We start from the raw sequence: 24,381 nt of genomic DNA, 5'->3' as shown, positions 1-24,381 counted from the left end.
AGTTTTTTGTTTGTTTGTTTTTTGTTTTTTCCTATGTATTTCTGCCAGCTTTGGTTAGAATCTAGTTTCGTGCTGATGTACGCACTCTGGGGTCAGGCTGCTGAGGTTCAAATCCTGATTTTACCAGGGCCAGTGGCTGGAGCAGAGTATTCATTCTCTTATGGCTGTCTTTCGTCATCCATAAAATAGGGATTATAACAATAGAATCTCCTTCCACAGTGGCTTCTGCAAATATTAAACAAGATAGTAAGCGTAAAACTCTACGAATAAAATTAATAAAGTCACATAATGAACATTAGCTACTATTACTAGTCTTCTTTTTTTTTTCTTCTGATTGGTTTTCCACAGTCATTTTCCTACCAAATTCTCTTTAGGTCACATAATCAGTGGATCACCAAATAATGGTTAAACACCTGCTGAAGGAAAAAATAGTAAGATAAAACACGGAATTTGAAAATTTGCAATTCTCTTGGCTTAACAGAGAAATTTTTTAATGCATGAAAAATAGTAAAAAATAATAAATCATGATAAACCAAAATGCTAACTTGCATGGTACAGAATGTGAGTTGTATAAACTCAAAAAAGGAGACATCAGTAAAAAGAGTTTCATGGAGCATTTTAGAATTTGAACACAGACCTTAACGGATGAGTAATATTTAAGTGGAGGGGAAAGAGGGATGAATCCCTGGTGGTAAGCAAGATGGGAAATTGTACATGTGATGGTCCCATATGCTCTTGAGAGTGGGAGTAGCTTGCCTGACTTCAGTAATTCCATTATACTCTTTTGACTCTTGTACAGCTAAAGAAACTGTTCTATAACTGAAGCTAATATGGTTTGCTTTTGCAAGCCATTGGATAGGTGATGGTCTTTAATCAGCTTCTATGACCACTTTCTTACTTGTTTCCCGAAACAATGCCTTCCACTTATCAGGGAGAACATTTGGCCTTTGATTTTTGGAATTGGCTTATTTCACTTAGCATGATATTCTCCAACGCCATCCATTTACCTGCAAATGCCATGATTTTATTCTCTTTTAAAGCTGAGTAATATTCCATTGTGTATATGTACCACAGTTTCTTTATCCAGTCATCTCCTGAAGGGCATCTAGGTTGGCTCCACAGTTTAGCTACCGTGAATTGACCTGCTATAACCATTGATGTGGCTGTGTCACTATAGTATGCTGATTTTAAGTCCTTTGGGTATAGACTAAGGAGTGGGATAGCTGGGTCAAATGGTGGTTCCCTTCCAAGATTTTTTTAAGGAATCCCCACAGTGCTTTCCAGAGTGGTTGCACCAGTTTGCAGTGCCACCAGCAACGTACGAGTGTACCTTTTCCCAGCATCCTCGCCAACACTTATTGTTGCTTGTATTCTTGATAATTGCCATTCTGACTGGAGTGAGATGAAATCTTAGTTTTGATTTGCATTTCTCTAATTACTAATGAAGTTGAACATTTTTTCATATATTTGTTGACCAATTGTATATTTCCTTCTGTGAAGTATCTGTTCATTTCCTTAGCCCCTTTATTGACTGGGTTATTTATTCTTCTGGTGTTGAGTTTTTGAGTTCTTTATATATCCTGGAAATTAGTGCTCTATTTGATGTGCATGTAATAAAGATATTTTCCCACTCTGTGATTTCTTTCTTCACATTGTTGCTTATATCCTTGCTGAGAAGAGGCTTTTTAGTTTGAATCCATTCCGTTTATTAATTCTTTACTTATTGCCCTTTAGGAGTCTTATTAAGGAAGTCAGGATCTAATCCGACATGATGAAGATTTGGGTCTACTTTCTCTTGAATTAGTTGCAGGGTCTCTGGTCTAATTCCTAGGTCCTTGATCCACTTTGAGTTGGCCGAATGTTCTCCCTGATAAGTGGATGCTTATCTATAATTGGGGAGCATGGTGTGAGAAGAATAGAGGAACTTCAATTGAACAAAGGGGAGAGGGGAAGAGGGGACATGAGGGTAGGAAAGATGGTGGAATGAGATGGACATCATTACCCTAGGTACATGCATGACTGCACATATGGTGCAACTCTACATCATATACTACCAGAGAAATGAAAAGCTGTGCTCCATTTATATACAATGAACCAAAATGCATTCTGATGTCATGTATAACTAATTAGAATAAATAAAAGAAAAAAAGAAGAAATACCTTCCATAGCTTCTGGGAACTGTTCAGAGAACAGCCACAATAGAATATCTGATTGCTGCAACTGGTTGTTAGTATAGTTTTGCAAAGTCCTTCTTACATTACTAAAATTCTGTAGTCAGGTTAAAGAACTGGAAGAACTTGTTTATACTGAAAGCAACATTCCTTTTCATGGTGGAAATTTATGCTTTAAATACCACCTCTCCAAAACTACTTCTTTTGAAATGGAAACAAACTATAACATGAACAAGAAAATGAAATAATTAGGATAATTCATTGTATATGATTACTTATTTTAAGAACTCATATAATTTGACTCTATTTAAATGTCTACAGGTGGTGGTGTTGGTTCATGGAGAACTGCGAATAGAGGTAAAGTATGAAAACATTTTTGTAATTTAAATACAAGTTTAATATTAAACTTTCCTATATTTAGGAAAGATGAGTATTTAATGTTTAAAATCATTTGATAATTTAATTGTGAAAATACATGAAATTAAAATTCTAGTGACCACACCAACAATACTTAGAAAAAGATCATCTTTAATATTATTCTTTTGATTTATGTCATGCATTCTTTCTTATTCTCCTTAAACAACCCAACAGGTCAAATCCTATGAATCTAAAACACTTAGATATTGTGAAGCATTTAAAAAATATAAAATATGATTAAAATGCTAATATTGAAGTCATATAACTTTGTAATTATTTTAGTTACTTAATTTTTTTCCTTAAAATATTGGGTTGAGCAAATTGAACATCTAACAGTCTTAGTTACCTTGAAACATAGGGCATTCCTCAACACAGGTGTCCATAAGCAATATTCAAAGTAAAAATTGCCAACAATGTGCATTAAAAAATAGAATTCCTTTTTGCATAAGACAAAAGGACAACATGGAGAAGATGAGACAGCAATGCAACAAGCCAGAAGAAGACACAAACGTGAATGGGTGAAATTTGCCAAACCCTGCAGAGAAGGAGAAGACAACTCAAAAAGAAACCCAATTGCCAAGGTAAATCATATCAGCAGAGACGTGTGAATTTTTTTTTAAATAAATGCATTACATGTAAATTAAAATAATATAGAGATCCCAATGTCCATAAAACAAATGAACTAGAATATCCAACAAAAAAGTACAATAATTATAATAACATAAAAATGAGAAAGAAAAATGAAGGAACTCTGGCTTCTAGAATTACAAAATGGAATTAAGAGACCTACTGACTAATTTTAGTGTTTAAGCTTATTTGGATCCAGATTTAATAAACAAAGAAAAAAATAGAGATAAGACAATTAGAAATATGGTTGGTGGTAAACATCGGATTAGCCATGTATGGATAATTGGTGAAGGTGAGTGCTGAAATGTATCAAGTTCATTATACTGTTCTAACTTTGTGTACATATTTTAAATAGCCCCCATTTTAAAACTTAACAAACAAATAATTTTAATGCATACTTTCAACACCTACTATATAATTCTTTTCTCTTTCTTCCTCTCCATTTCGTCCTCTTTCAGCTTACAGAAACTTTCTTTTTCTAATGTTATCAGGTAAGGAGGGACCTAGCCTTGCCAATTGGCTTTGTTAAGTGCCTTTGACCTTTTCTTAACATTTTACTGTCACCATTGTGGCCACAATCTGAGTGAATATTCTAAAACTCACAATGATAAGCACATATTGGTCCATGCTGGTCTGCAGAAGCAACAACTTGACTTTATTTCCTATTCCTACTACCTGATAAGACAAAAAGTAAATGCCACAGTATCAGAAAGAGGACTGAGGGAACAGGTGACTGAACTATGGAGGGAATGGAAGGCAGAGGGGAGGAAAAGACCTGAGGGATGATCATCACCTTATCCACAGCGGGTTGTTTTTGTTTGCAGATTTCTTCAGATTTCCAAGCAACCCAGAAAATAACCTACCGGATTTCTGGAGTTGGAATTGATCAGTCTCCCTTTGGAATCTTTGTTGTTGACCCAAACACTGGTGATATTAACATAACATCCATAGTTGATCGAGAGAAAACACCAAGCTTCTTGGTAAGTTTGTGTCTTCAACATCAGTCAACATTCTCCCTGTACTTCCTGGCTTTAGAAGGTGGCTCTTCTACTGGTGAATTAATGAGTACATGAGTCAATTCAATAACAAGTAACAACATTAGTTCCCCTACCAAGAGCGTCCACTGAAGGTTTGTGCACCTGAAGGAATACCTAAGTGGGGAACAAGAATGAGGGCCAGACTCCAGCACACAGCCTGCCAGGAGCTTTGTACTGCTGGGAGACACATTAGCCTGGAGGAAGGGACAATTTGCCCCATGGCAAGGGTAGGCATCTTTTTCCATTTGTCTACCGTTTAGGGAAGTATTTTTCTTCTTTGCACAAAAATTCTATACATGCCAGCAGAGACTTTATGTATCCAAGTTCTAATAATATGCAACCTAAGTTGGTAGAGTAATAATGAACATTTTCCCTCTGTTTCTAGATCACATGTCGAGCTCTAAATGCCTTAGGAAAAGATGTAGAAAAACCACTTATACTAACGGTCAAAATTTTAGATATTAATGATAATCCTCCAGTGTTTTCACAAAGCATATTCCAGGGTGAAATTGAAGAAAATAGTGCTTCAAGTAAGTCTTTTATACTATCTACCACTTCTAATTCATCTGCTTTTCAAATACAAGTATCACTATGGTGTCATTCATAGAAAATAAGTTATTCTCTTAGTTTCCTCAGTAATTAAAAAAAGATCAAGCTAATTTGTTTGTTCCTTTGTAAATGTTGTAGTTCACCTGATTACCCAGCAACATTGTGTTTCTAGATTGTAGTCCTGTTATAAGGTTGATAGTATTTTATTCTTCATACATAATTTACATGAGTATCAGGAAGACACAAAGCTGAGGGGGCATCCTCAGGCAGCCTGAATGCATGATCCAAGCTTTTTTTAGGTTATAAGGGGCAGAGACTTTCTTGCATTATTTGGGTAACTTGGGAAAGGGGGAGAAATATAAGACCATCCATTAAGGGAAGAAATCAATACAGAAAATGGTCTCAACTGCCACAAAACCAGGGCTTAGGAAAATCAGAGGGTTTTTATGGAAAGCAGCAAGTTCTACCTAGTTAAGAGAGGAAAGCTATCACAAGTGATATGCAATTTTTTTGAGTGTATGGGTGGTTTTTAAAATATTAAAAAAGTGAAACTGTTGAATATTTAATTTGAACATAATGTCAACCTTTACATATGCTTTCATGAATATTTTCCTATATTTGCAGACTCACTGGTGATGATACTGAATGCCACAGACGCAGATGAACCAAACAATCTGAACTCGAAAATTGCCTTCAAAATTGTCTCCCAGGAACCTTCAAGCATGTCCATGTTTCTCATAAGCAGAAATACTGGAGAAGTCCGAACTTTGACCAATTCTCTTGATCGAGAGGTAAAGAAAGTCACTTGGAAGCATGTAAAAATAAAGAATTTGATTTTAAGAAACCCAAGAGAGGTGACTCCATTTTAACTGGGAATAAAAAGAGAAAGGAAAAGAATGTGCCCGTACTTACCTGAGCTAACCTAGGGACATGGTTTGCCTTCTTGAGTGTGAATCTGGTGGTATGAAATGTGTGCCTGTGACCTGCTGCACAATCAAATGCACCCTACACATAGCCAAGGAAGTTAAAATGACAGTAAAAGAAGCCATTGTAACTTCCTTTGCTATGTGTGCACCACATAAAAATAAATAAATAAAAGGTATTGTGTCTAATAAATAAATATATATTTTAAAAAAAGAAGCCATTGGCTTACATGCACAAAGGAAGTACGTGGCCAATTTCTCAGAAAATGGAGAAAGGAAATCTCTTAGATGGAGGAAGATATTTCTATCTGGAATCAAGCCTTCTCTGATGTTTATACCAAAGAGTCTCCTTCGGCTTTTCTTCCCGTTCCCTCCCACCCCCACATCTGTCTCCATGACACAGGCTGCCATGTCAGATCCCATATTGCTTTCATGCAAATGGTTTTCCCAGTAGACTAGCAGAGAAGCCCCATAAGTAAGCTTTCCTCGCATCATCATTCCACCAGACTCATTGACATCAGAAGTTTACAAAAAAGGGAATTGTTCTAGCCCTACAAACTTTCTTTTTCAAGAAGAGCTAATAGTACTTGTGATCCAGGAACCATGAACTTCAATGTCTCCACTAGCTTATCCATGGAAAGAAAGTAATGGCCATTCACATTCTTAGAAGATAGATAATATGTCTTTATTTATTTATTTTTTTTCCAAATTCAGCAAGTTAGCAGCTACAGTCTGGTTGTGAGTGGCGCAGACAGAGATGGAGAAGGGCTGTCGACTCAATGTAAATGTAATATTAAAGTGAAAGATGTCAACGATAACTTCCCAACGTTTACAGAATCTCAGGTAAACCCATTATTCCTTGAAGAATTGCATTGACATTTATTTAATACATACTTTGCCATCCCAATGCAGTATTTGCCTACTTGTCGGCTCTTAAAGTTTCTGAGCTTTCCTTTAAAAATAAGTTTCATGAAAATATTTGGGATCTAGAAGGAAGGCAATACATAATTTGAGAGGTAATGACTAATGCCATTTAAAATAACTATAATCCTTATAGGTCAAATCTAGCAATGTGATTCTTAAATCCTGCTTTTCTCTTTTTCAGTATTGGGCACGTATTGAAGAAAATGCTTTAAATTCGAACTTGCTTCGGTTTCAAGTGACAGACTGGGATGAAGAGTACACAGATAATTGGCTGGCCGTGTATTTCTTTACCTCTGGAAATGAAGGGAAATGGTTTGAAATAGAAACTGATCCCAAAACCAATGAAGGCATCCTGAAGGTGGTTAAGGTAAAACCTGAGTTGTCTTCATGGGTAGAAATCTTCAGTACTGACCAAAATCATCACTTCTACAAACAAACTTTATTAATAATAATGCCACTTCATTATACACAACAGAAAATGCATAAAAGTAGACAGACTTTTAAAAATCCCATGATAGGTCATTCCTAAAGACAGTCTCTCTTAACATGTTGGTCTATTTCCTTCTAAGCCTTCCTACTTTACAGAGTTCACGTGTCACAGGAAAGCAGGGAGCCAAAACTCCAAACCTCGCAAGAAAACTTTATTATAGGTGAAAATAAAGTAAAAGCAAGCGAAGCTTAAGCAGGAAGCATGTCCAAGAGAGAGAGAGAAGGCTGTCTCCATGCAGAGAATGACAAAGGAGAAAAGCTGTCTCCAAGTTCATTACTGTTTGATGTTGACCAGGAGAGCTGGGGACCACCTTCTGTACTCTTTGCCAATCATGTCTTCAACTCCTCCTTCACATCTGAGGTTTTTGACCTTAGTTGGTCCTCTTCAAAATTGTCATGGTGGTCATTCTATTTAGGGGGGCTTCATCTACAAGTCAATCCCATGTTAAAGTGTCACTAGGGTCAAGAGCTGGTCAGAATATACCTTGTGTGCCTGCATGATAAAGAAATCTTCCTTCCCAGACAGAGGAAGACACTTATAGCTATAATTCCTAATTTCACATTGACCTCAGTGGACTCTGTCAAGAGTTAGTCCCATTAATCCTTTTCTCTTGACATGTTTTACAAATAGCTCCTTGCTTTTTTTCTACAGATTACTTGCCACCATTTGATTTCTTAAGATAATTTAAAGAAGGACCCTAAAGTAATTTAAAGAACACTTTAGGACCTTACCTTGCATTTCACCGCTCATTGATGGCTACTACCTAACAACATGTAGGGGCGGGCATGCTTTCAGCTCAAGAGAGCAAAGCACATTTCTTCCATTAATAAAATTCATTATCTGCAATCAAGTTGAAATTAGCAAGGGATGAGAATACACACAATTGTGGCTTTCACGTTTGTCAACTTGGTTTAAATGTGGTAGCTGTAATGATTGGAGAAAAAAAAAAAACACAGTGTCTAGAAATTAGGAATGGATGAACAAAACCTTCAAGATAAAAAAAAAATAGATAACTGTGTAAAGCTTGCATTTAACAGGCTTCCCTGTGACACACAAGGATATTTCTGCCTGGATGTAGTATAAACCAGAAAAAATAAAGACAATCCGGTGACATTCTTTGACAGGACTTTGGGCCATATGGGAGCTTTCTTATTTAACTCCTTAAGTCCAGTGGAATGACAGACTCACAATGTTCCCCAGTCCCTTAACAAGGGAACTGCTAGAAGATTTGCAAACTGTTCCTTATGACTTTACTTTTCATACTCTGCCACAGCCATCCCCACTTGAAAGTGTTCTATTATAAACTTCTAGCACTGCCTGGGAATGAGATGTTCCCTATCTCGTGTATGGGTGTTGTTCAGTCTCCCAAACTAGAAACCTGGGTCTTTCCCTTGAACTGTGACATTTCCTGACAACACACAGCCAAACACCTGACTGAGTAGAACATCCTTTAAAATATCACTCCCCTCAACCTTCCTCCCACCAGTCCTCCATCCTGGCCTTGCTGCCTCTAGCTAGACAGCTTCAGTCTTCACAACCTGATGAGATAAGGTTTGTTTTTAGATGTGAAAACTTGAGGGTCAGAGAAGATGAGTATTGTGCCCTGAGCCACACAGCACTTAAGTAGCAGAACCCAGATTCACACTCTGTTACTACAGCAAATTTAGGATTCTTTCCCCTGTACCTCACAACTTAAAAAGACTACAGTGATGTTTTGCTAGCCTAAACAGGAGGGATCCTGCTTTGTAAATATCAGTTACCAAAATGAATCTCATGATGTAGAATCCTATATCTTTTCTCTTGCACCAAGCTCTCTGTCCTCTGCTAGGTTTATCGGATTGGGTTTGTGACACTTCCTTCCTTCGAATTTTATTTTCTCTCCAGCCTCTCGATTATGAACAAATGCAAAGCATGCAATTTGGTATTGCTGTCAAAAACAAAGCCGAATTCCACCGGTCCATAATCTCTCAATATCGAGTTCAGTCAATCCCAGTCACAGTCCAGGTCGTAAATGTCAAAGAAGGAATTTCATTCCGCCCTTCTTCAAAGATATTCACTGTGCAAAAAGGCATAAGTAGTAAAAAACTGATTGGTTATGTCCTGGGGACATATCAAGCCACTGATGAAGACACTGGCAAAGCTGCCTCCTCTGTCAGGTAAGACTATTTTATGAAATCGTGTTATTCCTAGGTCTAGCTTTAATCTATAAACCACCCCAACATAATACACAGACAATCATGTGCAAAAATATACAAAAGTGATGAAGATAAGGACCTGGATAACTTGAGAAGAGACATGCAGAAATATTAGAATAATATTTAATTAGAATAAATATTAGAATAAAAATAAATTATTAGACTAAACTGTTTTAAGAACAGAAATAAGTATAAAGTAGAAGTGAAGAGAATACCCTAGTCCATCAAGAGAGATCAAGAAGAGGTTTCACAGAGACTTCCAGTTGAGTCTTAGAGAAGATTAGAAATTCATCAGAACACTACACTTCAATCATATAAAACATGATTGCACATGATTCCAAGGAATATACAAAGGTATAAATGCCTAAAATATCAGAGTATGATGCAATGGCTATATCATAAAGAACAAGGCAAAAGGGAAGGAGAGAAAGGGAGAGGGTATGGGGGCAAGAAAGATGGCAGATTGAGATGGCCATCATTACCGTAGGTACTTGTATGACTACACATACGGTGCGACACTACATCATGTACAACTAGAGAAATGAAAAGTTGTACTGCAATTGTGTACAGTGAATCAAAATCCATTCTGCTGTCATATATACCTAATAGAGATAAATTAATTAATTTTAAAAATAAAAAAAACAAGGACACAGGTGTTTAAATTGAGAAACCAGGCTAATTTATACATTTAAGGATTACAAAATATGGTTCATGCATGTCATGTTAATTTTCTGAAACTTTTTATAAGCCCATACTTCAAAGTTTTATATTAAGCATAAATATACTAAATATAAAATGAGTCATTTTTATTAATCAACATTTCAAGTCTGAAAGAAAACTATTGTTTTTTTTTTTCTCTTATAAAACAGATATGTCATGGGTCATAATTATGGTGGTTTGCTAACTATTGATTCAAAAACGGCTGAAATCAAATTTGTCAAAAACATTGACCGGGATTCTACTTTCATCATTAACAACACAATCACAGCTGAGGTTCTGGCCATAGATGGTAAGAAAAATATTCCAATAGATTTTAGAGAAATGCTTGTGCAGTTCACATTTCTTTGTGACTTGTTGATTATAATTATTTCACATACTTCCTTTGTCACTAAAGATCATTATTTCAGAGGCTGTGGACCTCAAAGTCTTGGGTAACCTATTCTAAGAGAAAGACTGAGAATTTCAGCTGCTCAGTGGAGTTTGTGTCACCACTGATTCTGTTTGTTCCCTCTGACCTTCCTGTGGTTGAGGGAGGAATTTTTCACCTACAGAAATTTCTGGGTTTCAGAGAATCAATACAGTTTCCTATGGAAAACCTAGTAGGGAAGCTCAACTCAAAAGTGAAATCTGTGTGTTATCCACAGAGACCTTCTATGCATATCATTGAACAATAAGACTTCTTTTAATGAAATGCTTTAAAATAATACTCATTGATTTTGTGTGTTTCCTCAAGAATAAATTTTTTTTTGGTCAATGTAATAAGCAACACCAAAATAGAACCCCTGCCCGCAAATCTATTTATTTATAAATACACACACACACACACACACACACACACACACACACACTACTGGGGAAACTGCAAAAAGCATTAAGAGTAACAGCAGACATGACTAATAATCTCACCATCAAGAGATATTTATTCTGTTGTTTTCAATTATCAAGATTTTAAATTTTTCTCTGATAAATATAATTATAAATTTTATATTTTATATAATAAAAATAAATCAATTTTTTATTTACTTTGGCTCAAGCTTTAGAAGTACAAATCTTTCACACACTGATTGCAAATGAAACCAATATAGCTTAAAAAGTTATTATTGTGTTGATCTCATTTGTAGTCAGTAAACTTGACACCATATAGATTTTGCTTTTGAGCATCTTAAATTAATAGGCCATGCTACTCTTTAGAGACACTGGGCAATTTGGTAAATTTCAAGTTGTTTTTTGTGAGCTGTAGAAATAAGACGACATCTCTTTACTTCTGACAGTAACAAATATAATTTCTCATGAGAAGATATACTGACTTACCTGCACGAAGAGAAACTTTGAACGATTCTCTTCTTTTTGGTACAAATTTATTTGATATACTTCTTTAACTTTAAAATGTTATTTTTACAGAATACACAGGTAAAACTTCCACAGGCACCGTTCATGTTAAAGTACCCAGTTTTAATGAAAATTGTCCACCAGTGGTCCTGGAGAAGGACGAAGTCTGTGGTCCCTCACCTTCTGTGGTTGTCTCTGTTCAAAACCTGCAAAGGGACAGATACCCTGGTCCCTACACATTTTCACTGGAAGAGAAATTGCAGAAGTTGCCAGTTGTTTGGACTATCACAGCACTCAATGGTGAGTAAGAGGAAAGTTGCTTCCATAAGTAAAAGTTGTACTTCTTTACGTTTCCAGAAGAGTATGAGAATTCATTGGAGAGCAGGTTTCCAAGAATTATTGAAAAAAAAATTATTTGTTATAAAGATGTGACCTCTCACTTCAGAAAAGAAATGGTAACATAAAATGTTAGCACCATTTAAAATTTTCTGGTTTTTATTGAATAACTTTTATATTTAAATGTGTTTATTTCTACCTCCACAGTAGAAAAAAATAGGGTCAGGCATCTATTTTTTTTTTCAGAGAAATGTCTATATCTCTCCATACATAAGGTTTTTCTAATAGGGCAGGCAGTGAGCAGATAGGAAGCACTGGAAAAACCCACTAGCCAATGGAGAATATTTATTCCTTTTCTCTTAATCTTTACTGTGCTCATTTTACATTTTCTGTCTTCCAGAAGTCATATATCTATAGATGTTTGACTTAATAAAAATCTGTTCCTTTGGGGAATTTTAGTTTGGCTGTCAGTCCATTTCAGATCCCTTGTAAAAACTCACTCGCTTTCCTTAGCTCTTACCCACACCAGTCTTGCCTCCTATCATGGACATGGTCCGTGGTGCCCTATAGTCATAGATTACAGCCATCACGAGAGTCAAAAAGATTTTGTTCTGTGTCACCTTCTGCCCTTGGGCCTTTCTGATGCTGGTTAAAGATCTAGCTCCAAACTACACATATAGCATTTGGCTCAAAATGAGTTTACCTGATACATAGTCACTAAAGATGCCACTAAGAGAGAGCCAGCACAAGGAACCAGCTCAGTTGAGTCTGGGCAGGACAACCATGGTTGGACAGGGTGAACGAGACCCAATGTGACAGAACATGGAGAGGTCAAGAGTGATTCAAACAGCAGCACTGCTGTGGGATCCCACTTAGAAAGGGGTAATGTTGCCATGGAGACTAGGGAACAACTGGTGCTCAGGAGTCAGGCAATAGGTGACACCCCTGGGAATCCCATCCAACAGGCCATCATCTCCTGGAATGAGAACTAGGAGGAACAGGTGCAGTAGCAGCAGCCAAAGCTGAAGTTCACTGTTGATGAGGCAGACACAAGAACATGGAGTTCAGGGGAAGGCGTACACTCAGAAGGCCACATGCATCTGAGTGTAGACATACAGGAAAGTAGTAATGCCATGGTATAGGAGCCTAATATTTGCATCATGCTCATCTCCTATCCTCTGGTGAGAAAAGCAGAGCAAGATTGAGTCTTCATGGTGAGGAACAACGGGCTGTCTGGGTCAGAGTGGACAAGAAGGCATGTAGATAGATTTACCCAATTGATCTCTTAGAGCCCCTCATTGCTGCTCCGTGAACATCAGCCCTCTGTTTGTGCCAGTAAAGCATTCTAGCACTGTTATCAAAAATAAGTCGTTTTAAGAACGGAATATACTTGTTCTTACTATTGATTGCATGGCTTTCTCTGTACCTCTACAGGTACCTCTGCTCTCGTGAGAGCCCAGCAAAAGATGTCTCCTGGAGTGTACAGAATTCCCCTCATAATTACGGACAATCAGGACAGGCAATGTGACACACCAGAGATCTTGACTCTGACAGTCTGTGACTGTGACAACAGGGATGTCTGTGGAACTTCTACCATAGACAAAGAACCTCAGCCCAGGTACAGAAATGGGCCCTCAAGACTGGGACCTGATGCCATTGGCTTGCTCCTCCTCGGACTCTTGATGTTGCTGTGTGAGTATCCACCGCCTAGCTCTGTGTCCACTAGGGTGGCAACACTTGCAAAGACTTTGTGTTTCCCATGCTCTTCTGTGCCATGTGAGAAGAGCCATTCTCAAATCATTTTATACCCATAGCTGGGAGGAAATGGCATTTTTTTGGAAAGAATCTGGAAAGTTTAACTTGTCACTTGCTATCAATCTATCAATAGCAAAGAAACTCATATATGCAGACATTTAGAATAGCACAGGGGAATCAAGAGGTAGAAAAAGAAATCATGAAGCTGGGGATGTATGTAGCTCAGTGGTAGAACACGTGCCTAGCATGCATGAGGCCTAGTGTTCAAACCCCAACATTGAAAAATAAACAAAAAATCAAGAAGATTCTCTACCTACTGCCAGTAATATTCATAGGCCATAAGCATGGTGCATTTTTTTCCTCTTTATCTTCTTTGTGGTTTTTTTTTTTTTTTTCTCTTTGCAGATCACCCAGGGCCTTGTTAACACTCCAGCTCTGACCAGTATCCCCAGCCCCAGCACTTTCTAAGATCTCCATATTCAAGTCCCATGAGATTCTAAAATAGAAAGAAAACCCTAGTCGAACAAACTTAGGGGAAATAAACAGGCCTATCATAGACTTTGAGCTTTACAATGGGCATTAAAAGAGCATGGCTCTGAGAAGTTATTGTTTAATCCAGCATTTCCTCAAAGAAAGAGCTAACTACCTGAATATATATCATTTTAAGACTTAAGGGTTAAGTATATTGAACACATTTAGGGAAGTTACACATATATATTATTTTTTAATAAAATTAAAATTTATTTTATTCAGCAGAAAGATTTCTGGAAATTTTCATTCAAATCAAAATCCTGTGAATCAAACAGTAAGAAGTCACTATTTAAAAGAATTTTGTGACAAATTCATGTATAAATAAGAGAAATCCTTGATCCATTCACAATAACTACCCCAATTTATTATAGAGTCATAGATATTTAGGGCTAAATTTTCATGACGATACTTTCCACTTCAATTCTTCTTTTAAATTTCTTTTGATTTATGGAATCAATTAAACCACTAAAAAGAACAGAAATTTTTTTTAAAAACATACATATAACCATCACTCAGACTTCACAAATATTGATGTTTTGCCATATGTTCTCAGATCACTTTTTTTTTTTTTTTTTTTTGATTAAGAAAATCATTTTTTAGGCTGGGATTGTGGCTCAGCTGTAGAGCACTTTCCTAGCACGTGCAAGGCCCTGGGTTCGATCCTCAGCACCACATAAAAATAAATAAATAAATAAATGAAGATACTGAGTCCAACTACACCTAAAAATAAATATTCTTAAAAAATATATTTTTATAGAGCTGGGGTTGTGGCTCAGCGGTAGAGTGCTCACCTAGCAAGAGCAAGGCCCTGGGTTCCATCCTCAGCATCACATAAAAAATAAGTAAATAAAATAAAGGTATTGTGTCCAAATACAACTAAAAATTAAAAAAAAAAAAAAAAAAAAAAAGACCCTCTGAGCCAGGGACTCATTCTCAAGTCACAATTAAGAATGCATTCATCACCATTTGTTAGGGTCATCTCTAGGTGCTTAGGGTGCTTGCTGATCAAGTACTATTTACTAAGAACCGATTAGAAACCAAATTACTAAAACAATATCACACCCACCTAAAGTCTTGGGCATTCAGGTATCATAGTCATCTCCACATTCACCTAACACAACATATATTTAGCCTCAATATGTACAAAGAAATACAATCATCAAAAAATCTATTCTGGAAAAGGATTGAAGAACTGAACAACCCCCTTTATCATTCATCAAACAAAGTGTATCTTCAACAACAATATACCTGCAAGGAGAAATGATCTGGCCTGTCTCCTTCCGTTTTGTAGTAATTTGAAATTTTAGCATGCTCAATTTACTACATTTTATTCTGTATAAATCAATTTTACTTTTTATTAGGAATTTTTCCTTAAGTATTTTAAAATTTTTATTTTCTTTGTAACATGTCTGACAGTTGTCATGTCAAATGGTGTTTGAGTAATTGAAATGTTCTGATTATTTGGTCTTGTTTTTCACTAGTGGCCCCCCTTCTGCTGCTGACCTGTTCCTGTGGGACAACTCCCATCGGAGGGGTGACAGGTGGTTTTATCCCAGTTCCTGATGGTTCTGAAGGGACAATTCATCAGTGGGGAATTGAAGGTGCCCAACCTGAGGACAAGGTAGGGGTTCTGTTCGTAAAATATGTATCATAATCACATAGAGAAAAAAAATGTATTTAATGTTGATATAGAAAAGGGGGGAGAGGAGTACAAAAAAGAAGAGATTTCTTGACCCCAGTGTGAGTCACTGACGTAATGGAAAGAATCTTTTAGGATTTCAGCTCTTTAGATGTCAAATCCTAAAAATAAGGTTACTCCTAAAAGGATTTGGTACTCTTATAACGTTACCATTAACAGAGGACCACATTTCATCTGTATTGCTCTAAAGTCTGCTTTGCTTTTAAATGTATTTCTGTTTCGAACATGATTTGCAGGAAATCACAAATATTTGTGTACCAGCTATAACAGCCAATGGAGGAGATTTCATGGAAAGTTCTGGTGAGTAAACATCAAATGTCTATTTGACAGCAACAGCAGGTTAAATGAGAAAGATTTTTTAAAATGAGACACATTCAAAATTACTTTATTAATTTGTGTATGTTAATGTAAAGGAAAAGGTAACCAACATCTATGTAACCACAGCCCAACTTCTGTCTGTTCTTAATCACAGTCACATTAGCCATTAAAGTGTCCTGTGGACACATCCTCAATCCTGTTTTCCCTTTTTCCTTCCTTCAAACCAAGAGTATATTTATTTGAGCTCAATTACTAATTCTTACATTCAGTCACAACGTAACATGATAGCTTTGTTATCTTATAACCGAATTTATTTATTTGTTTTTATCAAGTGACTATTTTATTCATAATATTTCAATTCCACAACTGCACTGTAAGTTAAAATAAGACCTGAGGCCTACTAGTAAAATTTCTTCTTTCTTCCATATTAGCATTAGTTTATTTTTAAATGTCCAGCCTACAGAATCTGCATGATAATTCCCCAGATATGTAATTGTCTGCCTTTGTCAGCTGCTCTAGTCTTTATCTGCTTCTCCCATTATAATGACATAGCAAGAACTACATTCAGAATTCTCTAGAAAAAAATAATTCATGAAATCATAATGTAAAGTTATCCAGCAAAATAATGCATTAAATTTCTTTAGTCACCAAGATACCAAATTAGCATCTATTATTTACATGATTGCATAATATTTATTTCCTCTTTGGTTTCCATACTGAGCCAACATAACTGCACAATTACAATTTTTTTTTTCATGAGAACAAACAAGGACTTCCTTAGAAGCTTTCCAAGCCTATCTACTAAATATTTTCTGTTTACTTTTCTATTTCTGTTTGTCTTTGTCTTTGTTTTTGTTTTGGTGCTGGGGTTGAACCCAGGGCCTTGTGCATGCAAGGAAAGCACTCTACCAGCTGAGCTATATCCCCAGTCTTACTTTTCTATTTCTGTCCATTGTCATCAAAAATCTATTTCCTCTGTACACTTTTTAAATTAGGATCTTTTCAATCTTTTCATCTGCTGATGTCCCCTCTTACGTTACTGTCACATAACACACTCTGGGGTGTTCTTGGAGCCTTTAATCACAAAATTGTATTTTCTCCCACATTCATGCTTTACATAGCAATGGCTCCTGGACATTAGAAATTACTTTTTTAAAAATACAATTCACATAAGGGATTGGGGATATAGCTCAGTTGGTAGAGTGCTTTCCTAGCATGCACAAGGCCCTGAGTTCAATCCCTAGTCCCACAAAAAATAAAATAAAAATAATAAAATAAAAATACAATTCACAACATGAGATGTCAAAGAATTTTCTCCCGTATTTTTAGAAGTTTGTACAAATACATATGCTGGAGGCACAGTCATGGAAGGAGTTTCGGGAATGGAAATGATAACCAAGCTTGGAGCAGCTACTGGATCCGGAGCTGCCACAGGATTTGGAGCAGCCTCCGGACTTGTCACCTATTCTTCGGGACAGTCAGTAACAATGAGGACAAGGCATTCCACAGGGGGAACCAATAAGGACTACACTGATGGGGCCGTGAACATGAGTTTCCTAGAGTCCTACTTTTCTCAGGTAATTGGATGGCAAATTGTGTGGCTTTTTTTATCTTATTTTCATTCGATTTTACTTGATGATATACCTCAGTTGGGTAATTCATTGTTCTTAAGGCATGTTAAAATGTTATAAAAAAATGGTTTCTTTTTGCCAAAATAATACAGATAACTTGGGTCACCAGTCAAAAAGAAGAGTGGGGAGATAACCCAAAACCAAGAAAATATGGCAAGTGTCCCCTCCTTTCCCAACTGGAAAGACAATGAAAGGCAAAACTCTTTCTCATTTTGAGAATGCCAGCACTGATACAAAGCAGTTTGCTTTGCTTTTCTGTACCACAAAGCATGCTGAGACATGTGCACATGTATTTTTCTGAGAGTGATTGATAGTACTCTTTGCATTTCTTCAAAGAAATCCATGGCCAAAAGAGTTGAACGGCAGGGCTGGGGTTATGGCTCAGTGGTAGAGCACTTGCCTCACAATTCTCAGCACCACATATAAATAAAATGAATAAAATAAAGGTCCATCAACAACTAAAAAAAAAATTATAAAAAAAAAAAAAGAAGAGTTGAACGACCACTGAATTAATGACCCAAAAGTCAAAGGAGAGGAAAGAATGGAGTTGAAGATCAGTGGTGGGAGGAATGAATGTCTGGAAAGATGAATCAGAAAAGGGACAAGAGTGCTGGAACAGAGAGGGCTTTGTGGGGTGGGTTGCTTACCCCTGGTTTGGTAACCTCTCGCCAACTGCCTGAGCTGTCAAGATGAACTGGGTTCAGAGGAGCAGGCTGCAACACTAAGAAAACAGAGAAGAAATCACGCAACACATGGACATGAGTTTCTCGGGCCGAGGTGGGACTGTTCTGCGACCTTAAGGGTCAGCTTCCATGCTGGATGGTGCTGGAAAGGGAACAAGTGTACCCAGAACCCCTCTATTTATTAGGGAAAAGACATTCGATAGAATATTCCACCCAAATAAGGCAGGGGATAGTGTTTCAAAAGGGGGGTTGCCCAATCCCATTGGGTAACTCTCAAGCCCAGAGCTGAGGCATTTCCTTGCCAATCGGAAGTAAAGGCCACTTGCTTCGCACAGCGTGTGGCATGTGATGCCAGTCCAATACCCGCTTTACCCAAGGCTGAGGCGGGGTGCTTTGCTCATGCGCAGGGCGCCCCCAACAGTAACCGTAGGCTAATGGATAAGAGGCATGTTTTGATGGAACCTACCCCTAGATTTTTGATATCAGAATTGTGATAGATTCTGATAGCAGATAAAGGCTGACACTAAATATATTTTTGCGGGGGGAGGGGTACTGGGCATTGAACTCAGGGGCACTCAACCACTAAGCCACATCCCCAGTCCTATTTTATTCAGAGATAGAGTCTCACTGAGCTGCTTAGTGCCTTCCAGTTGCTGAGGCTGGCTTTGAACTCTCAATCCTCCTGCTTCAGCCTCCTGAGCCACCGGGATTACAGGCATGTGCCACCGTGCCCAGCGAGACTGACACTATATTTGAGGCAAGGTTGGCAGGAAGTGCTTATTTTGAGTGAGGACACTTTAGAGTATTTTTTCTTTTATTTACAAGTCAGGCTCCTGCAAGGATTGTAGAATCTGTGCATCTGTCAGGGTGAGCACTGTCTCCATGCACAGTGGGAGACCTCCACTGCCACCACCCCAACACAGACAAGCATCCACAAAGCCCTCACTTGAAGCCAGGGGATAACCTCCAGACATCATACAGATCTGCTATGTGGACCTAAATCCTTGCAAGTGCCTTTAAAGTTGAGAACTAAAACATAAGCCCAAGCTAGACTCAATGCTGACGGAATGTCAACCCTGTTATTATCCAAATCCCAGATAATTTCTATAATAATATTGTTCATATAAAAACATTTCTTAACTTCTATGGATTACCAAATTTGGGCATTCATAATCCAACCTAGAGTTCTATGAACAGTTATAGATTGTTCAAGAATCTTCCTTAAAATTCTTCTTCTTTTTTTTTTTTAAGAAGTCTTTTTCTCTCCCTCTCCATCTTTAGAAAGCATTTGCCTGTGCAGAGGAAGAAGACACCCAGGAAGCAAATGACTGTTTGTTGATCTATGATAATGAAGGCGTGGATGATGCCCCCGGTTCTCCCATAGGTTCCCTGGGTTGTTGCAGTTTTATTGCTGATGATCTGGATGACAGTTTCTTGGACTCCCTCGGCCCCAAATTTAAAAAACTTGCAGAGATAAGCCTCGGTATTGATGATGAAGCCAAACAAGCTCAGACATGCTCTAAAGACAAGGGTTCTGGCATTGACTCCTGTGGTGGCACCATGGAAGTCCAGCAGCCAGGATTTGACAGGTGCCAGACTCTGTCTGGTAGCCAAGGGGTTTCTGCTTGGTCCGCTTCTGGGTCTGTCCAACCAGCCATTTCCATCCCCGACCCTCTGCAGCATGGTAACTATTTGGTAAAGGAGTCTTACTCTGCTTCTGGATCCTTTGTGCAACCTACCACTGCAATCTTTGATCCACTTCTCACACAAAATGTAATAGTGACAGAAAGGGTGATTTGTCCCCTTTCCAGTGTTCCTGGCAACATAGCTGTCCCAACGGAGCTACGGGAGTCATGCAATATGCTCTATACAGAAAATCCTTGCTCCCACCTATGATCAGCACATAACAGAATAACCTTCTGGAATAATCTGAGTATTTGGACCAAATTTCTTAAAATAGCAGCAAAGCTCTCTACATTGTGCGAATTTAGCATTTATTGGATACTCTCATAAACTGATCATGATTATAATTTAAATATTCTGGTTCGTACCTCAAATAGGATGTGTCATCACTCCTAATTCTGGAATATTTTTCAAATTGTGGTAAACATTTATGTTTTTCAAAAATCTTATGATCATATTGGGTGGGAAATTTTCCTTAACACTTTTAAATATATATGCTTTCATTGCCAAAGAAAGGTGTTTATCACTTTGAACAGAAATGTGGTTCAGTGGATTAGCACTTGGAGTCAAGAGTCCTGATTCTTGTCTCTGTTGCCTTTTCTTATATCATTACTAATGATATAATAACATTATTACTAATGACTTCAGAATCTCGAGGCATTTGCCAAAGCATTTTGAGCTGTTCAGAATAAAAGAAATAACTTCAGTTAAGTTTTTTTCTGTCTTTTTGGTGTTGGGAAACCATTAGTATGCATCTTTTGCTCAAGCTAATGGGCTGTGGGCTTATGCATTCAACTTGCTATATCTACAAATTCCACATATGCTCACACTAAGACAGTTTTGAAATAGAAACATCATAGAATGTTTAAGAAATTCTAGTCTAGTGTAAATAATACTTTGTGTATTTTTGTATTCTTGAAAGAATCTATCAAAAAAAATACTTTACATTGAACTCCCTCCTAAATACTTCTCAGTAGTAAATCCTGTGTTAATCTTTAAAATGGGTCCTTCTTTAGAAAGTGTCACTAGGTAGGTATAATTTACATATGACATATAGTGATGTTATGTAAACAGTGTCTACAGACTTTGTGGAAATACAAAACACAGCTTTTCTTATAAGCTAAAGGAGCTATGAACTAGAATAACACAAGGTGAAATTTATGAATATGTATTATAAACAGAATTTCAGGAAAATGATTAGTGACATGCTTTTCTAGTAAAAAAAAAAAAAAAGGAAGTGGAGGTGGGATTATATGTAAACTATTTTTTTAACCATTGCTTCTAAATTTAACAGCTACCACAATTTAATACTTGAGTGTGGCAATGTTAGGTGAGAGAAAATGTAGAATATATTTTACGTATGTTACCCTCATGGTAATAGTGTTCTTCCAGTCATTTCTATTCGTTCAAGATATTACCCCTTTACCCCACAGAGAACGCCCTACCTCACCTGCTTCCCAATGTTATTGTTTAAACAGAATTTTTACAGGGTCATTGTTCAACTTCATTATTTCTAATTGTATATAAAATACAGTTTTTAATTTTTCTGGTTTTTTGTTTGTTTGTTTTTTGTTTTTGGTTATAATAAAACCTGCATACGTTTGTCCAGATGCACTGTAAACTAACCAAGTGTTTATGGTTTAATCTAGAAGGGTACAGTCTGAGAACACCCACAGGAAAGCTAAGCCCTCAATGCTGCTATCCCTATTTTTCATCCCTCTCCTTGGCACCATGACCACCAGGAAGGCCAGTGATAGAATAGACCAGAAGCAGAAGTGCAGGCAGCCTGAGCCTCCCCATCAAGCCGCTGCTGCACTGAGGCTTTTACTGTGCAGGTCTTGAAATGAGAAGAGCTGGATCCTGTGGAGCATCCTGCTGAGAGTTGAGAAGTTGCACTTCTTGAGCTTCTTGCTTCCCAGTGGAAGCTGACTCTGGGATTAAGAGTATGCACTAAGTGACTCTGTTTATGCATGAGGGTCAAATTAGTAATCATAATGCTTATTTAAAGCTCAAAGGTATGTTCAATATAACTTTGCCTATTAAACCCCAACACAGAAAGCATTATTAAGGTGCAGAGAAAACCAGATCATCGTAGTAAAGTTTATCAAGAGAAAAATTGAAATTAAATGTTTTTAATTTTTAAAAAATTATTGGTCTTTGTGATGACCTAAATGTTTATTTTCTGTATAAAATGTATTTGCATTTTTTCACCAAAAATAAAAGTTGTTTTAAACAGAAAAACAATTAAACTATTCTTTGACTTGATGTGTTATACATTTTAAACAGTATATATTAAAACACAAGAAGTGTACCATTGTTATAATAAAACTGGCAATAAATATATGAATACTTCCTTTGCCATTTGGTAAAAGCTGAATCTCCATAATGAAGAGTTACTAAGGAATATGATGTAGAAATGGCTTGCATATGAATTTTTAACGGTATTTTACATTTTTCTTCTAGCTGATACCTTTTCTGCATCCTCCCAGACAGAGGGAAGTATCTTGGGGCTCAGGATCATTCTGGGAGGATAAGGTGCTGGATTAGGTCAGGGCAGACAGACTTTATTAACTGGACACTTTCGATCATTTATGTTTATTTGGTTCCTTGGAATACTCTCCTAGGAGAAAATTGTGACATTCGAAGAAGACTCAGATGGTTGGAGTAAAGAGAAGGTAATGCTTCCAATCTACCTGGATGGAACGTTATGCCACGGCTCTGGTGAGAACCATCTGCCTCAGTTTGAGGCACTTGTGCCTTATGTCTCCTAAGGAATGCCACAAAAATAAGTCTCTTCAGATTTTCAGAACTTGCTTCTGGCTGACATTCCTCCTTCTTAAATCTGGACAATGAGGCCTGGACCCTGGGTGTAAGGGGAAAAAGAAAACAAAATTAAAGCAAATATTGGGTAAAGAATGGTAGATGGCTTAACTCAGTGTTCCAAATCAATTCCAGAAAAGTGAAAGTTACATAGGTAAAGTTCAAAAATATTATCAGCTTCTATTCATAGCAAGTTTAAGGAATAAAAATGGCAAGAAACGGTTTATCACAATTTGGAGACCTCATCCTCAAAGATCACATAATGGTATAAAAGAAGCACATTATACTGACAAGCTTCAATGCAAACAACAAGTAAAAGTTTAGGATCCTTCTTGTTCTTGGCAGTTCAGCATTTTCTCATATTCATTACGGGGTCTATTAGAGGAATTCTGAATCCGAGATCATATGGTTTAACACTTGTTGAATAGCATAGTCTGAGATGGTTTTATGGAGGGGAGATAACTGATAAGAAGACAAACAATTATTTAAATTCCAGGTGCCAGAATCCATGTGTTTTCCATGAGAAATACTGCGCTTTCTGCCTTGCCTGGTCTAGAGTAGGCTGAGATTCTCCACACCAAGACATTTGCCATTCTCAGGTTGGTGTCTTTCCTTCTTTCTTTTTTATAGATTAATTTTTTATTTTTTACAAATGTGAAACAATAAAATCTAGAAACAATGCTGTTATTAAAAGTCAAGAGAATCATGTCTTAAAAAAACAAGACACGATTGGAGGTAGTTACCAAAACAGGGAAAAAAGGAATCATTGGTGAGCTTACCAGACAGTCAGAGGAGCTCCACACTCCAATTTAACTCCTACAGTACACCTGGGATTCAGAGACTCAGAGAAGCAAAGCAACCTCCTCCAGGCTGCACAATAATATGGCACACATATGAAAGTGTATCTACCATCATCCAACGATAGAAACAATTATTATTCTCAGAATAATCAGCTCACTTTCCATTCTGAGACTTAAGTAGTACGTGAAAAAATAGAACACAATAGAAAACAACAAAATTTATAAAAAGGATTAAAAATCTAGATACTAATTCTAAAGATTAAAGAAGCAGTGTGATAGGGGCAAATACTTAGAGGAAAAAGATGAGGTGATGTAGATGACAGATGTTAATATATGGTTTGCTGCTATTTTGGAGAAATCATGGCATTATTTTTTTCAGGGGACGAAGACCCATTTTCTTCTGCATTTAACAAATACCAAAGAGTTTAAATTGCAGAACCAAGTATTTAAGCTGAACTTAATTATAATTCTGGCTCCTCTGGATGCTATAAGAACTGAAATAAGCTACCTGAAGTCACAGAATCTTTTCCAGGAAACTTTTAAAACGTATTTGGATAGCTAAAAACACACTATCTATTAGAGGTCATGTGAAATGTGTCTAGATATAAAAATTAGAGCCTTAAATGGGTCTTTCCAGCACAGCATTTCCAGGAGTTGCAGAAAAGGACACATTTAAACAACTATGATGCTTTTCTTACTCCTTGAAGCCTTCTCCATTTCTACTATTATTCCACTGAAATATA

At 37.0% G+C, this 24,381-nt stretch overlaps 1 protein-coding gene across 1 annotated transcript; it reads left to right on the top strand.

The window, feature by feature from the left end:
* The first annotated feature begins 1,960 nt into the window (after positions 1-1,960).
* Positions 1,961-20,231, top strand: Dsg3 (desmoglein 3). Its single transcript, XM_077105610.1, has 16 exons — positions 1,961-1,966; positions 2,493-2,528; positions 3,038-3,169; positions 4,040-4,195; positions 4,638-4,782; positions 5,426-5,592; positions 6,439-6,567; positions 6,830-7,015; positions 9,023-9,294; positions 10,203-10,342; positions 11,455-11,682; positions 13,153-13,410; positions 15,486-15,625; positions 15,940-16,003; positions 17,351-17,598; positions 19,617-20,231. Exons 1-16 carry the CDS (start codon positions 1,961-1,963, stop codon positions 20,229-20,231), a joined length of 2,922 nt encoding a protein of 973 aa, XP_076961725.1.
* The last annotated feature ends 4,150 nt before the right edge of the window (positions 20,232-24,381 follow it).

The sequence above is a fragment of the Callospermophilus lateralis genome, chromosome 17 (assembly GCF_048772815.1).
Source record: "Callospermophilus lateralis isolate mCalLat2 chromosome 17, mCalLat2.hap1, whole genome shotgun sequence".
Classification (NCBI taxonomy): Eukaryota; Metazoa; Chordata; class Mammalia; order Rodentia; family Sciuridae; genus Callospermophilus; species Callospermophilus lateralis.
Note: the sequence above shows the minus strand (reverse complement) of the source record. Positions and strands in the feature narration are given on the sequence as shown.

What these genes read in the sequence shown, in the direction of transcription:
- Dsg3 (XM_077105610.1), top strand. An exon ending in AGAAAACACCAAGCTTCTTG is followed by an intron (nt 4,196 to 4,637) that starts GTAAGTTTGTGT and finishes CTCTGTTTCTAG; the next exon opens with ATCACATGTCGAGCTCTAAA. An exon ending in AAAGCTGCCTCCTCTGTCAG is followed by an intron (nt 9,295 to 10,202) that starts GTAAGACTATTT and finishes CTTATAAAACAG; the next exon opens with ATATGTCATGGGTCATAATT.